This window comes from Trypanosoma brucei, chromosome 5 (assembly GCF_000002445.2).
Source record: "Trypanosoma brucei brucei TREU927 chromosome 5, complete sequence".
Taxonomy (NCBI): domain Eukaryota; phylum Euglenozoa; class Kinetoplastea; order Trypanosomatida; family Trypanosomatidae; genus Trypanosoma; species Trypanosoma brucei.
The window spans coordinates 257,531-273,388 of NC_007278.1; the positions used below are offsets into that span (position 1 = coordinate 257,531).

The 15,858-nt window shown below is 46.0% G+C and overlaps 5 protein-coding genes across 5 annotated transcripts, besides 24 other annotated features; all 5 read left to right on the plus strand.

Moving 5' to 3' along the window:
* Positions 1 to 2,640: part of a sequence feature (sequence corresponds to BAC RPCI93-30F7) that runs on past the window's edge.
* Tb927.5.760 (hypothetical protein, conserved) lies at positions 327 to 2,549 on the plus strand (the record flags this gene model as incomplete). The annotated part of the gene is made up of 1 exon (XM_839657.1): positions 327 to 2,549. One exon carries the CDS (start codon positions 327 to 329, stop codon positions 2,547 to 2,549), a length of 2,223 nt encoding a protein of 740 aa, XP_844750.1.
* Positions 2,569 to 2,596: a microsatellite.
* Positions 2,641 to 15,858: part of a sequence feature (sequence corresponds to BAC RPCI93-28F8) that runs on past the window's edge.
* Positions 2,773 to 2,839: a sequence feature (A-rich).
* Positions 3,923 to 3,989: a sequence feature (C-rich).
* Positions 3,990 to 4,047: a microsatellite.
* Positions 4,334 to 4,367: a microsatellite.
* Positions 4,679 to 4,719: a sequence feature (T-rich).
* Positions 4,731 to 4,774: a microsatellite.
* Positions 4,942 to 4,978: a microsatellite.
* Positions 5,121 to 5,201: a sequence feature (T-rich).
* Positions 5,925 to 6,016: a sequence feature (T-rich).
* Positions 6,086 to 8,266, plus strand: Tb927.5.770 (hypothetical protein, conserved; the record flags this gene model as incomplete). The annotated part of the gene is made up of 1 exon (XM_839658.1): positions 6,086 to 8,266. One exon carries the CDS (start codon positions 6,086 to 6,088, stop codon positions 8,264 to 8,266), a length of 2,181 nt encoding a protein of 726 aa, XP_844751.1.
* On the plus strand, positions 8,814 to 10,376 carry Tb927.5.780 (hypothetical protein, conserved; the record flags this gene model as incomplete). Its single annotated transcript, XM_839659.1, has 1 exon — positions 8,814 to 10,376. The coding sequence occupies one exon, from the start codon at positions 8,814 to 8,816 to the stop codon at positions 10,374 to 10,376; it is 1,563 nt and encodes a 520-aa protein (XP_844752.1).
* Positions 10,476 to 10,517: a microsatellite.
* Positions 10,999 to 11,022: a microsatellite.
* Tb927.5.790 (casein kinase I, epsilon isoform, putative) lies at positions 11,769 to 12,761 on the plus strand (the record flags this gene model as incomplete). The annotated part of the gene is made up of 1 exon (XM_839660.1): positions 11,769 to 12,761. One exon carries the CDS (start codon positions 11,769 to 11,771, stop codon positions 12,759 to 12,761), a length of 993 nt encoding a protein of 330 aa, XP_844753.1.
* Positions 12,798 to 12,845: a microsatellite.
* Positions 13,251 to 13,302: a microsatellite.
* Positions 13,641 to 13,663: a microsatellite.
* Positions 14,022 to 14,104: a microsatellite.
* Positions 14,361 to 14,402: a microsatellite.
* Positions 14,403 to 14,439: a microsatellite.
* Positions 14,492 to 14,580: a sequence feature (A-rich).
* Positions 14,593 to 14,615: a microsatellite.
* On the plus strand, positions 14,860 to 15,858 carry Tb927.5.800 (casein kinase, putative; the record flags this gene model as incomplete). The annotated part of the gene is made up of 1 exon (XM_839661.1): positions 14,860 to 15,858. One exon carries the CDS (start codon positions 14,860 to 14,862, stop codon positions 15,856 to 15,858), a length of 999 nt encoding a protein of 332 aa, XP_844754.1.
* Positions 15,790 to 15,823: a microsatellite.
* Positions 15,857 to 15,858: part of a sequence feature (A-rich) that runs on past the window's edge.

Here is a 15,858-nt window from a genome sequence, read left to right on the forward strand (position 1 = left end):
AAAGGGTGAGATTGAGTTAGCGAAGGAACCGAGGACAAGAACGAAGTGCAATTTTTTTTTTTTTAAAGAGGAAAGAAGGAACCAAGCGGGCTGCGACAGAAGCAGGGAAAAGAGAGAAGAACGAAAGTGTGACAGGGAAGAAGATATAAGAAGCGAGAGGTCCCAATCACACGAAATCCCATAGATTAAGTAAAACAAAGCACACATAATCCCCACCTAAATCAAGGACAGAGAATAATTAGAATAACGACGGCGAAACAAGGTAGGGAGGTAAACACAAGCGAAGTAAGGAGGAAGGGTACTGTGTACAGAGGAAGTTTCCGGAGATGAGTGGAAGCGCTGATATTCTCGACGGCTTTTTTGTGGGTCCGGAGATTTCTTCCCAGGGCGGTGGAGGATCAGCTCTTTGGGGAAGCGAGCAGCATCAACAGCATCCGGACCTACGCCGTCAGCGGCAACAGTTGTCTAATGCCCTTCAGCCGCACACCCCAGACAACTCTGTCGATGTCGCCACCACCACCAGCATCTGCAGCAGCACTCCGAATAACGGCGATAAGGACATCTCGGGGCTACCGGGCAGCAGAGGAGAGGTGGATTACAAGGAAGCCGGGGGTGTTGCTGTTGTTAACTTGGGTATGAATGGAGGTATAGACAGAACTGGTGGAGTCAACCAAAACAGCAGCAGTGATGTCAGCAACGGCAACAACAACGTGAACTATGTCCGCGTGGGTGTGGAGCCGTCGATTAGTCCAGTGCCCTCTGGAACTGCGTCAAATGAGGCCTTTGCCCCACTGGGATCCCGGTATATTCCTGACGTAGGGCAGCGTTTGCCCCATCAGGTACTTCACCACCAACAACCCAACATTCCAGTTCAACTTGGACCCGCGTCACTGCCGAAGGTGGACCGCGTGAACGAGGCTGGTGTTCCATCCACCCCCGCACTTCCGCGCGGTGATGGCATGCTGGATCAGCTTTTGTCCAGGTTAGGTGAGAGTAAGATTATGGCAACACTGTTGTTAATGCAAACGATGCATTCTTCGCCGCAGGGTTCACCCGCGGTTGCTATCCTGGATCGTGTAGTTGCGACCTTAGAGGAGAGCATAACAAACATCACTCAATCTCGTGACTTGTTGTCTCCTCCTACAACGAATGGAGGTGTGCCTTTTCATGGCATGCCCAACGACGTTCTGCTCGACCCACTACACGCGCCCCCGCTGCAAGCTCAGCCTCAGCACCAACAATTTCAGCCCAATGGGGGCGATATGCCGTACTTTCCAGGTCCTTCGGCTCCCGGCAGATATAACGACCGTGCTATTTGGTTTCCCCCACAGATGCCTGGATCCAATGGTGACGGCGGCAACCTAATGGAGACGGGGTGTCCCACCGTTACTGTGGGGGCGATGCATCAACCCCACCCCAGCCCCAGCCAGAAACAACAAAATCAGAAAAATCAGCGACGGCACCGGCAGCAACCACATGCACCGGCTGTACAAGGTCAGCGGCCGTTTGATTCGGGAATGCTTCCTTCGAACCAAATGGCGCCATACATTAACGGTGGTGGCCCTGCTGCGGGGGCAGCGTATAACAACTCCAATGCTCCTTTGCTCGATATGGGCGATGATTCTTTGCCAGCGTACGACACGTCCGCCGACTCCGGCGCCGCCCTAGTGGACGGCAGCCGCGGCAACCACACCGGCAGCAGCAATAACGGCGTTGGTGGTGGTGTGCTTGGGCAAGGGGGCGACGAGATAATTCGTGGCCCTCCTCACCGTCCGTCGGAGCTCCAACTTCCACCGGGGAGTGAAGAAGTTGAGAGTTTTCTCGCTTTTGTGGAGTTCAAGCGCGGTCGCATACGCAAGTATGAGTGCCGGATTGATATATTCCCCGGGCAGTACGTCATTGTGGACGGGGACCGGGGGAGGGACTGCGGGCTCGTCGTGCAAACCGTGAAGTGTAAACCTGATGGTAACGCTGCTGTTTGCTGCATGGATGGCTGCAATGTGAATTCTGATAAAATCAAATTGGAGAAGGGCCGCGTGCTGGGGGTCGCCACGACGGAGGAGATCGACTATATTCACCACACAATGCAGCGAGCAGAGCGAATTGCGCTCGAGACATGCCGGAAGGTGTGCGACGACATGGGCATAAGGATAAATTTGCTGGACTGCGAGTATCAGTTTGACATGGAAAAAGTGAGTTTCTACTTCAACAGCGAGCACAGTGTGGATTTCCGACCACTCGTGCGAGAGCTGTACCGCACATTCCGCGTTCGTATTTGGATGGAGAACACAAACCCACGTGTCAAAAACAGCATGCCAACAGGTGGTAGTGGTGGTGGCAGGCGGGGTAGCATTAAAAACAGCAACAATAACAATGGAGACGACAGCGACGGCATCGGGGACGACGTTTCTGTTCTGAGTGATGTTGCGGACGCAGTCAAGAGGCATGAAGGGGGAAATGGCGCTAGCGGCCCTAACGGAGGCGGCAAACGCCGCGGCTGCCAGCGTGGCTTTCAAAGGCAGAAGCAGGCAAAGCGCAGCAGCAGTTAGAAGTGGGTGAGCAGACATTTTTCCTTTCCTTTTCTTTTCTTTTCCTTCCACATTATTCCTTCTAATGCCTATGTGTGGTAGTAGTACTGATAGTAGTGAATGTTATGTGTCTTGTGATTTATCTTTTTTTGTGCGTTGAAGCGGTGGTGCTAGCGGGACGAGTTGGAGAGGAGGAAAGGAAGGCGTGTGTATGTGTGGAGCGGTGTTGTTGGTTCAAGGGAGTAAAAAAAAAAAAGACGGAAAAGAAAAATAAAGTAAAATGGATGAAAAGGGAAAGGAAAAGGAAGAAATGTGTCGGGCATTTCTTTTTCTTTTTCTACTACCTTGTTATGGCGATTGCCGTTTTCTTTTATCATTATTTTTCTTCTGCTCCCTTTTAATTATTTATTTCTTCCCACAATCAGTTTGTTTCCTACCTTTTCTTCATTCGTTCCCCCCCTTTTGCTGTTTTAACGGCCTGACCTTCATCGCTTCATTCACTCATGTGACTGTTGTGGAGGAGTTGAGTTTTGAACAGCGGCTTACGGTTAGTATCAACATCCTCTTTTTTTTTTCTTTGGTGTTGTCGGTTACAACGCCTGAGTTTGAAGAGGGAAAGGTGAAAAAGAAGGAAAGTAACACAAATTAAAAGGCAAATGAAAAGAGGTTTGTGCTTATATGTGGAGAAACTCTAGCTGCTGAGGTAGCTCAAAAAGGAAAGTGGATGATAAAAGATTGATGAAGGTTCGCTGCTTTTGCAAGCAAGCAGGCAAACGAGAAGTCGCAGAAGAAAGTGTACAAAATGTTCTCTTTTTTCCCTTTTTCTTTTATGGATGAGTAATAAAAATCACGCAATTTCTCAGAGTAGTAGAGAAAGAGGAGAGGAAAAAGAAAAGGAAGGAGGAATGTGACCCACCATGAGCATACAAAACAACAGCGTCATCAAATACATGAAGGTGCCATACAGGGAAAGCAGGAGAGAAAATAAAGGAATATAAAAAAAGGTAAGAAAAAGACGGGGAAGAAACGCGATGCGCCAATGCCGTTATGAGTACTTGATATTATTATTGTTATTATTTACAATTTATTGATATCTTCCCTCTTTCCCTTTTTTCTTTTACTTGCTTACTCATCATCTTTCATTTCTCTTTTTCTTTGCACCTTTTTCTTCTTGCAATGCTCCCTGTATGCGTTTGTACATGCGTTTTGTTTAATGTCTTTTCATTTTCACCTTTTTTCTCCTTTTATTTGTAGGTGTTTTTTTTTTTTCGCCACTCGTTTCACTTTCATTTTTGGCTGTACGCCGTCATTTCAGTCAATTCGTGAAGCCAGTGAAAGGCTCAAAACGAAACGAAGCGAAGCAAAGTAAAAGAGGGAGAGAAAAAAGGATAAATTCACTTCTCTTCCCTCCCTCTGTTATCCCCTCCTTTCCCGTCCCCCCCTCACTTCACTTCCCCTCTCAAAAAAAAAAAAAAAAGAAAAAAGAAAAAAGAAAAAAGAAAAAAGAAAAAAAAAGAAAGGAAGGGGAAGGAGAAACAGAAACGAAAAATAAAATACGTCAGAAATAAAATAAAACAATATCAACAAAAAAGAAAGCAAACGAAAAGGTTCCCGGAAAGGGGCTTCCATAGAGCTGAGGAGTTATGTATGAGGGCTGTGCTGGGCAAATTCTTTCACCTTTTTTCTTTTCTCCTCTGGCGTGTGCAACTGCTTGCGTGTGTGTTTGTGTCACCGTTTGTACATATTTATATGTGTTTTTAAAACCTGTTATATCTATATTTAATAATACACGAACATATGTACATTGTGTGTGTGTGTGTGTGTGTGTGTGTGTGTGTGCGGATGTCTGAGCAAACAATGCCTAACGGCATCTCTCTTTGTTTTTTTTTCTATTTGATTTCACTCGTTCTTACTTTCCTTCACTCTCCTTCTCTGTCGATGACTCCGTGTGACCGCATCCCCTTTCAGCATACAAATATATACACGCATATGTGTGTGATGGATGAATTTAAACACATATATGCGTGCATATATTTGCATTGATGGAAGTGAAGAAAAATGCTGTTTGTCACACTTTTATCTCATTTACATTAATCGTATGAGTCATATTGGTGGGGAGGTGATGCTATAGTGGCGTGAGTTCAAGTGACTTCTTTTTATTTCTTCTTTTCTTTTTTCTTTTTCTTCCTTTATTCACTCCACATACGTATCTATATATCTATATATATATATATATGTATAGATATGTCTTTCTTTCTTGCTCGTTGTCACTCCTCCGTATTCCGACATAATTTCCACACATTTTACAAATGCATCTCGTTCTTGCATGAACTTTTTTTTCTTTCTTTCTTTTTCCGTTTCCCCTTAAACCGTACTGCTGTGAGTTGCGGTTACGTGCCTATGTTTAGGTGATTATGTGTATGTATACATATACATATATAAATATGTATGCATGTGGGGAACTTACTCTCTTTTTATGATTTATGTGTGCCCTCTCCCGTGTGTTTCCATTTTTTTTGATGCTTTTTTACTTTTTGTTTTTTAGCATTGACGGGTATTACACACCGCAAACTTTGAGTGGGATGCGAATGCTCTTTTACTTTTTACTTTTTTTTTTTTGTGGGTGTTTCTTATTGCTTTTCTTTTTTTTTTTGTTTTATACTTTTGTATTTTGTGGTAGGAGTGATGTGTCGGATGTGTTGGAGGAAGACAGGAGGAGTACAGATGGAGGTGATTCAAACAAAAACAAACAAACAAGCAGCGCATGCATGGTTTTGAGTTGACACGTTCACTTCCTTCAATCGCACGGCTTCAGTGTTTTTTTCTTTCTTGTATTTGTTTTTTTTTTGTATGCAGAGGTGAAGCAAAAAAACAAAAAGGGGAAAGTGCAGCCAAGAAGAAAATGTGTAAGAGGGGATGTGCATTTGAATTGTATGAAGCGCGTGACTGTTGGTGGAGGGGAAGTGAAACAAAAACAAAAGAAAGACGATCAAAGAGGAGAAAAGTGAAAAAAAGGAGTGATATTGCCAAAATCATTCACAGACGGAAGAGTGTTTTGCCTTTCCTTATTTTTGCATAGCCACCTTCATTAACAGAGTAATCACCACATTCACAACAGAGGAGTAGGAGGAGGTTAAGAGACGAATAATTTGAAAAAAAAAGTGAAAGAATAAAGAAAGGCGAGTATGCCATAATGCACATGCTCGCAGACGCACTCCTTCTCTATTTGTTGTTCGTTTTGAACAGAAAATTTTTTCTTTTTTTTTTGTTCAAATGTTGGGTTGCTCACCTTAGTCACCCCCTTCCACACTAACATCAAACAACAGATGAAAAGCAAAGCTTTACCGTGTTGATTTCTGTCTTTTTTCCCCCTCGATATGTGTGTGCGTGTGTCTGTTTTTTTCCTTTACTGTTGCTTTTGTCAACATTTCCTTTGCTTTAAGTTTTTGTCTTTTTTTTCTACGGTCTTCTGTTTTTTTTTTTTTTTTGCCTTCCTCCCTCCTATCTGAAATAGTGCCGTTGCGCTGGAGTCAGTTGGTTGTTCGTACCCACATAATATGATGCATCGCACTGCAGCACGTCTGAGAATGCCCAGGAAGCCAACTCCATACGTGCGGAAGTTTCTGGAAGGTTGTCCACTGCCCGAGACACTTGTTGACGATATCGCTGGCGCAAACCTAAAATCTATGGCTCCATTCTTCACAACGGCTCCGCGTTACATTGTCGCAGCGGAATCACGCCTGTCGAAGTTGTTTTTTCATCATGCCTTGTACCCGGCTGGTGGCGCACGGCGGCCGTGTCGTGTGTTGATCGTACGTGGCGGGCGCAGTGTGCGGGAACCGTCTTTTACAATAAACACAGGTGGCGGCCGTGGCGAAGTGGGCGGAGGTTCTCGCGGGTACAGGGATCCAGCGAGGCGAGCGTATTTTTATGCGAGACCTTCGACTGTTGGACCTTTTTACAGTGGAAATGGCGGCGTCAGCAGTAATGTGGCCAAGTGCCACAGCGGAGTTGGTAGTGAAGGAGCGGGTTTAGTCAAACGGGCATCAGTGGACGGTTTGCTTTCACCCTTGTGTGGTGTTATTGAGGCTCACTTCGCGGTGGGAGGAACTTGTAATGATGCGGTGGCGACAGAGGGCGACGGAACCGAAAGTTTAGCAAAAGGTGGTGAGAAGCTTTGTGCGACCCTCGCTGGATTGTTGAGCGGGGGGCATGGTGGCTTGATGATGGACGACGGAAATTGTGCATCCAACGTTAGAGCGGCGAAGCGTGTAGCGAGATTGTTGCATGATGCTGCGCACCATTTGTCTTCGTTCTTTTATGTCCACACCCAACTTCCGGACTCCGCGTTGTTTGTTAGCGGACCTGAGGCTTCGATTGCTTCCAATGGAAAGGGGGATGGTTTATTACCCTCGCACCTGGCGCGGGAAAAGGATAATGACGGACGGCCGAGTGTGGAAGGGGTTGCAGTGTTTCGGCTCGCTGGAGGGTTGGAGCCAACTGTACACTTTGCTGTGGGAGCCCCGCTTTCGGTGCTGCAGCGTGGGGTTGATGGTACCGCGTCACGTGGAGAAAAGAATTCGGCTGAGGAGGGGCTGAATTCAGCGGCAAGCACAACAGTACTACCCTTCGGACACATCCAGTGCCTTCTTCGTGTGCGTACGAGGGGTGGAAAACATTGTGCAGTAGGGAAGGAGGGGTCTGAAGGCGCGTCAAACACGCCGTGGTGTAATACTGCTGGGAACGATGACATCACATCCAACTTTGCAGCTAGTGGGCCACAGATTGCTGGTGGCATTGTGGAGCCATGGAAGCTTGGCGTTTCGTTGGACCCCAAGGTACCATTCTTCATGCGGACGCTCACTGAAAAGCGGCCCTCTTTCAGTTGTGGTGAAGGGAACCTTGGCACCTGTTCCAGAAGTGGGGATGTGGATGGCAATACTGTAAATGATGTCAGCTCCTCTAGCGGTGGCTCGAGGACGAGGGCTCCAGGGGAAGTTCACATGAATCAGTTACTGGTGAGGAACGATTGCGAGACCTATCTGCTTCCGCAACGCGAACTGCTTCTATCGTTTCATGTGCCTGAGGAAGCGGAGGCAATGTGTAAGGAACAAAATGAGGAACGGATGCGCCGCCAGGCGGCCTTAGGCTACGGCAGTCCGTCTCACGTCTTTGCTGAGGGCCCGCGTACCTTTGCCCGCGTGCTTCACGGTATGAAAGCAAACCTCGCAGCAGTGGAGGAGGCATCGTCTACGTTCCGTCAAGGGGCCGCTGAAGGCATCTCGCCTCAAGTCAATGGTGGTTCTACTACAAGTGGTAGCTCTCGAGTGTATGAAGTGCGTGCCTTACCGGGGGATGTCGTGTTTGTGCCACGCGGCTGGAAATACTCTGTGGAGCGCATCGTTGGCACAGCGATCATAGATGCCGTCGCGGCCTCTACTGCCTCGCCGCGGGAGGCGCTGCGGGCGGTTTTCAGGACCGCTCCGGACCCACCGCTGCCGCAAGATGTTGTCAGATGCGATGAGGGTCACGCAGGTGCGGGGGAAATGCCTGGTGGTGACAGTGGTAATGCGGAAATTGTGGGAGTGGAGGTGGACGCTTTTGTGTTGTGCTACAAGCCTTACCCGGTGCTTTCGAACGCCCAGGCTTCGACTTATGTGGCGGCCAACTACGTGCACAGCGGGATTGACGACTTTTACGCAAAGGGCGGGAATGACGTATATCACAAGTACACATAATGATGAACGTCATTCTATGAGGTGGAGGGCTATTTAGACCTGAAAGGCACAGTTATGCACAGAAGTGCTGAAGAAGGCGAATCAGGGAGCGGGAACACTGGAAGCCTCGACAATTACCGCAGTGTGAGTGCAACTTTCCAATATATTTTGCCTAATGGAGGGCATTGATAGGAAATACCGAAGTCGTTTACCACTAACTGCAGAGGGAGGCAGGGAGGGGGGGGGTGTAAATAACTGAAGTCAGCCGTCCTTGACGGACACCGCTCGGTGATAACATTTACCCACTTCCCACGCTGGTTGCTGTGGTTTGCCGCAGTGATTGTAAGGAAGGTTAATGGAAATCATCGGTGCATGAGCGGGCGGATAGTTGTATTTGAATTGAAATGTGTTATGTTGCAAGCAGTGAGAAAATAACCGTGTAATTCACAAACATGCGCCAAGGTAAGCCATAACACGACAAAAGGCGTGGATGTAATACAAGAAAAAATTTGTTTTTCTCTTTCCTATTCTGCTTTAATAGGTTTCTGGCAGAGGTTACACCACCGCGATGTACGTTTGTGAGAACGTTGATGCGGCGCTCGCGTACGTGAACAAATGGCGCGCGCCGCTCCTGATTCTTGTGAACAGCGCTGACTCAGCAGCGGCCGCAGCTACCTGTTCACTAAACTGCGACGACATCCCAGAGTTTTACGCCTCTGGCCGAGTGCATGGCAAGAAGGTAATCAACCCCAACTTCCGTTTCAGTTCCGAAGCCATCCAACACAGCGGGCCACTGCAGCGCCGGGCCCTGGAAGTGTTTCTGAAAGAGTCAAGACTCGACAGCGTGGTGGTTGTGCACCTAATTGTTGCAGGATCGGCTGCTCATGAATTGTTCGTTGCCGCCGTTCCAGAGGCCAAAGATGTTGCTCCTTGTCTCTTTGTTTTTTCGCCGAAGCAGAGTGGGATGGAACGCGTCGCGTTGCACGGACCCAACTTGACTCCTGCAAACATCAGCAACGTACTTCGCACATCGTTTCAGGCGCTTCAGGTGCCGGAGTCGACTGGGGCACGGAGCACATTTCTCACACAAGTGGGAGACATGAATGCGGCACAGCAGCGTTTGTTGCTGTCTCAACCTCAGGATGCTGGAGCACCGCGGTTCGGAGCGCTCTCCACGGTTGCCGTTACTCCTGCGGCGCGTGCCGCCCCTGCTGGTGATACAACACGGACTCATCCTGCAGTACCATCTCAAATGGGGGAGAAACGGGCCGGAGACAAAGATGAGGGTGGTGTCGCTAAGGGTGATAGTGACGAGGCACCTCACAGTAAGAGGAGTGTGGTGGAATGTCGTGATGGTGAAGGGTGCCGTGTTAAATACAGAGGCGGCGGCTCTGATGAGCGGCTGGAGACTGAGACGGTTAGTGGCCCTGAAGAAGGGAAACAAACCGAACACCCGCCGTGCGGTTCTAGCACAGTAAATGACGAAGGAGATAAAACAGCAGTGGCTACCGCAGATTCCCAAAGTGCCTCTAATGGCATAGACCTGCGCTGCGGTCTACCCAACGGCGAAACCTACACGGTGCGTGGGCTTGATAGCTCCACCGCCACTTTGGCTGCGAATGTGCGTGAACAGGTGGCAACTTTACTGGAGCACAACGAGTTTGTCTTCGCGCGACCGTATCCACCACATCGCTTTACCGTGGAGGAGGAAACCCGGACTCTTGAGACCATTGGAATGCGCAATTCCTCAGTTGTGCGTGTCATTCCGACGGGCGCTCCTTCCTATGGAGCAGCTACCAGTCAGGTAAAATCGGGTGCGACTGAAGTATTTGGCATGGTTTCGTCGTGGTTTGGCCGCGCGAGTGGCTTCGGCAACTCGTCAACTGCCCCTCAGGCGTCGGGAACATCGGCCACTCGTGCGGCACGCCCACCCAACAGTCGGGTACGCACAATGGCACAAATGCTCGCTGAGAATGAAGAAGAGGAGAACCGAAGGGCTTTACGGAACAGTGCGATGGAAGGAGGACAGGGGAGTAGAGCAAACAGATATTATGGTGGAGCATCTACGGAATACGTGGGGCGTGATGATGGTGAAGACAGCGAAGATGAAGAAGTCAGGCGACGCTCCTAATACGTTGGTCACTTTTCATCCACTGAGAGAGCGCCCGCTGTGTGTGCGTCTCTGCGGTGAGGAAAAGGTGACAAGAAAAGAGGGGGAGGGGAAGGAAAATGCGTGTGTGTGCGTGTGTGTGTGTGTGTGTGTGAGCGTGTGGCCGCCATGCATTATTTGTAAGGAATAGTGTCAGAGCCTATAGGGAAAAAAGCGGAGAGTGGAGACCAGTGGAAGGCTATGAAACTGCTTTTTGTGAGCTGAGTGCAGCGGAAGGAAGTATGGCAGTAGTGCAGGGGAGATTATAAGGACCTCTGCTAATGTGTTCTTTCCCTCCTGCCTACCTGTGGTAGTATTTTTTTTTTTTGCTCATATGCGTGTATAATTATATGTGTATATATATTTCCGGTATCTGTTCCTAGCGTCAGGTTTCTCTCCATCTCTTTCCCGTAAGGGGCACCGTTCTGTGCTGCTGACAGTGAGGGATCTCTGTTGTCTTTCCATGGTTCTTATTCCCCCTTTGTGTTTGGTTTTGTATCGTTATTAATGTTGCCTCATTCATTCACATCAGCTCTCTTTCATCCTTTGGTTTTGTTCCTTGTAACTTTGGAGAAGAGGGACTCAACGGTACCGAGTAAGGAACATATATATATATATATATATATATTTGGGACTTTAACGAAGGAGGAAAAGAAGAGAAGGAGGGGTCTTGGACAAGACACAAGAACCTCAAGCATAAAGAGGTCATAACTGGAAGATAAAGCAACAGAAGAGTGCGTGCAGGATTAAAAAGCAACAACGGACAAAACAGTGTAAATAAAACAAACATACCGACAATCAGGTAGGGGGGCGGGGGAAGAAAAGGGACAACAAAAGAAAGAGCTTGGGGGGGGGTAGGATAGCCGTGTGGTTGTGTAGGACTAACACCAAAACATTTAGTTTGGTTTCCCGACTTAACAGGCCATAATTTACCTTCTATAGACTCCCGCGGCCCCCAACCGCCACTGCGAAGAAGAAACGAACCCAAAGAGGACTGAAAAATCTCTTCGGCAAGGCAGCGGTGGTCGAGAGGACAGAAAAAAAAAGGTCCCTCCACTGAGGGGTGTGCTTGGAGTTGAAAAGGAGCAATTAATAGCGTGGGGTGGAAAAAAGAGGGGGTGACGGAAATTTCTGAACAACAGCGACAACAACAAGAAGGCAGAACAAAAGGTGAAACCAAAAGCACTGGCGTAAACGGGAGCGCCTGCGGAAGCATCAGTTGCAGTGGTAGGAAGTAGATAGGCACACGAAGGAGTCACTGAAAACGGACATACACACACATATATATATATATTAGACTAAGAGGGAGGTGGAGTAATAAAAGGAGGTAGCGTTGAATATTGTATAATATCGTTACATATAGGTGTTAAAGGAATGGGTGGCGACGGGCGCATTAGTCGCAACACGCTGATTGGTGGGAAGTACCACGTTGTAAAGCAAATAGGATCTGGCTCTTTTGGTGATGTTTTCCAAGGGACAAATATTCAAACAGGTGAGCATATTGTGGTGAAGTTGGAGCCGGCGCGCGGTCAGCAGCGGCTGCGGTCGGAGGTGTGGATGTATCATCATCTCAGAAGAGCGGGAGGGGATCACTTAGTGGGTATTCCTAATATTCTTCATTACGGCGTACAGGGAGATTTTAACGTGATGGTTATGGATCTTCTCGGGCCCTCATTGGAGGATCTTTTCAGTTTCTGTGGTCGTCGGCTGTCATTGAAAACAACGCTGATGTTAGCGGAGCAGATGATTGCGCGTATTGAATTTGTCCACAGTAACAATATAATTCACCGTGATATTAAACCTGATAACTTCCTAATGGGAACGGGAAAGAAGGGCCATCACGTGTACATCATTGACTTCGGACTTGCAAAGAAGTACCGTGATGCACGAACACATCAGCACATTCCATACAAGGAAGGCAAAAGTTTAACTGGGACGGCACGTTACTGTTCCATCAACACACATATTGGCATTGAGCAGAGCCGACGTGATGATTTGGAAGGTATCGGTTATATCCTCATGTATTTCCTCCGTGGCTCACTGCCGTGGCAGGGTTTAAAGGCACCTACGAAGAGGGAACGATATATGCGACTTGCAAAGTTGAAGATGTCTACTCCCTTGGAAACTCTCTGCCGAGGCTTCCCTGCTGAGTTTGCGGCATATTTGAACTACACCCGTAGTCTACATTTTGAGGACAAACCGGATTACAGTTATTTGAAACGTCTCTTCCGTGAGCTTTTTGTGCGTGAAGGTTATCATATGGATTATGTTTTTGACTGGACACTAAAGCGGATTCATGACACATTACATCCCTCCAGTGATGCTGCGCTTGAAGACGGTGATGAGGAGAGTGATGACACCGAATGATGGGGAGCAATTTTTTAACCCCATAACACACAACCAATTATTATTATTATTATTGTTATTGGTACTATCATTATTGTTGTTATTTGTTCATTTCCATTGTTCTCTCCAAGCTTCGCTTGCGCGCGAACTAACATATCTGTTTACGTACATTTTATATATGTGCCCGTGTGCTGAAGCCTGTCGGCCCTCCCCCTTTTTTTTCTTTCCCTCTCTCCTCTTGTTTTATGTCTCCGTGTACTAATCCACCGGATCGCGTATTTTCCTCTCCCTTTTTGGTTCACCACTTCACCATTTCTTTTCATATGTTTTGCTTTACCTTCCCCTCATAAGGGGATGTAAAAATACTTGACTATTTTACACCACACCAACGAAGTGAATTATATGTGTGTGAATCTGTGGGAGAAAAGTGGGGGACATAATGGAAATGGGGAAGAATTAATATACGCGACCGTTTTATATTTCCCTTTCCCTTTCTTTTCCCTTTAATAATACTGTTACTACCACTATTATTATTACTATTATTACTGTTATTATCGTTATTTCATTGTTGTTTTTTTTCCTTTTATGGATGAGGAAGATGAGGGAAACAGGGAAAACGAAAGAAAAATAAAAGTAGGGATGAGAACAACGATGTGTTAGTGAGGTGATATATTCGAGGTCGTTTTGCCATGAAATAAGAACTTACAGTATTCTGTTAGTTGCTTTACCTTTTGCTGATTTTTCTTTTAACTGTTTTTTTTTTGTATTGTTATGGTCGTTGCTATCACTTGTAATGCAACGTGAAGCCTTTATGGGCCTGTTTCAAGTTTATGTAAACGCTTTCACACGAGCCTTCACCATACGTTTGTACTGCATGAATGTAACAAAAATGATAATAACATATATATATATATATATATATAACTTTTAATGCAATATGTAAGGGACAATCAAATAAATAATACACGAAGGGAGAGATTTTGTGTGTATGTCAGGAGTGTGCGGTGTGAAACAGAACGATTTCTTCCTTTTTCTTCTTTTAAAAAATATAAAATAGATGATAAGTCTTTATTTATTTTATTTTCTTCTTTTTTTTGGCTGCTTTGTTTTGTCGTTAATTCTGCTTTAGGTGGAGATATGGTGGGGAATAGGCACACATACTTTCGGGGAAAGTGCAATGGGTGTTGCAGAAGAAATGTGGGGTCAATTTGTTTATTGTTTCGTTTAATTCTTTTTTTTATTTTCATAATTATTGTTGTTAGGAGGATAAGGAAAACACGGATACATACATACATACATGAACATATAATATATATACATATATATGTTTATGTTTATATGTTTATATGTTTATATATATATATTTCTGAAAGTGCTATTATTTCTCTCAAGTTGTTTGACTCGCACGTTTTCCTTTTTTTCTTTTTTTTTTCCCCAGATTTTATTTTCCCTATTCCTGCCTTCCGCAACTCGTGATAGTGTACATAACTGGCGGTCATATTTCCTTTTTTTTCTTTTTCTGGGTCCGTTTCCTCTCATATTTCTGTTTCCTCATGAATATATAATAATTTTACAAATAAAAAGAAAAGTGCATTTGCAATGAGTTTCATAAACTAACAGTCCTTTCATATTTCCTTTCCTTTCCTCCTTTTTTTTGTTCCTTTATTATTATTATTGTTATTATTATTATTATAATTATCCTTTCGTTTCCGTTTTCGGGTCAAACATTACGTGGTTTTAGAAACGGAGGTAGAAACGAGAAAAAAAAAACAAATAATAAAGGACTGCAAAGGGACAAAAGGAAAAAACAAAACGAGCAACAAAAGCAGGAGAAAAAAAATTAAAGGAGGAAAAGCAAACAAACAAACAAACAAATTCTACAAAAAAAAGTAAAATAAGGATAGAAGGAGGACACGCGAAGGTGATTGAAATTATTTTATAAGAAAGGTGTGCGACAGCAACAGGTCGCGACGAGCTGAGGAGGAATTATAGATTAAATAAACAACAACCCCAACAGCAGCGGCAAGAGCAGCGGTGACAGCGGCAATAATCCAACGAAAATCAAACAAAAAAAAAGAGAAGAAAGAGAATCAAAAACAGAAACTGTCGGTTATAAACAATGAGCGTAGAGCTTCGTGTGGGAAACCGATTCCGCATCGGGCAAAAAATTGGTTCCGGTTCGTTTGGTGAAATATTCCGGGGGACAAATATTCAAACAGGTGATCCGGTTGCCATCAAGTTGGAGCAGGTAAAAACCCGCCACCCGCAACTTGCCTTTGAGGCCCGCTTTTACCGCGTTCTCAACGCTGGTGGCGGTGTTGTGGGTATTCCTAATGTTCTTTACCATGGCGTAGAAGGGGAATTTAACGTGATGGTTATTGATCTTCTCGGGCCCTCATTGGAGGATCTTTTCAGTTTCTGTGGTCGTCGGCTGTCATTGAAAACAACGCTGATGTTAGCGGAGCAGATGATTGCGCGTATTGAATTTGTCCACAGTAAGAGTATAATTCACCGTGATATTAAACCTGATAACTTCCTAATGGGAACGGGAAAGAAGGGCCATCACGTGTACATCATTGACTTCGGACTTGCAAAGAAGTACCGTGATGCACGAACACATCAGCACATTCCATACAAGGAAGGCAAAAGTTTAACTGGGACGGCACGTTACTGTTCCATCAACACACATATTGGCATTGAGCAGAGCCGACGTGATGATTTGGAAGGTATCGGTTATATCCTCATGTATTTCCTCCGTGGCTCACTGCCGTGGCAGGGTTTAAAGGCACACACCAAACAGGAGAAGTACGCCCGTATTTCTGATAGGAAGCAGACCACATCCGTAGAGACTCTCTGCAGGAGCTTCCCTGCTGAGTTTGCGGCATATTTGAACTACACCCGTAGTCTACATTTTGAGGACAAACCGGATTACAGTTATTTGAAACGTCTCTTCCGTGAGCTTTTTGTGCGTGAAGGTTATCATGTGGATTATGTTTTTGACTGGACACTAAAGCGGATTCATGACACGTTGCAAGAGGGCCGTGCGGATCAGCAGCAGCAGCAACAACAACAGCAGCAACGGCGTGGATCTGAAAAGGAAGATGAACATCCCGTCTAA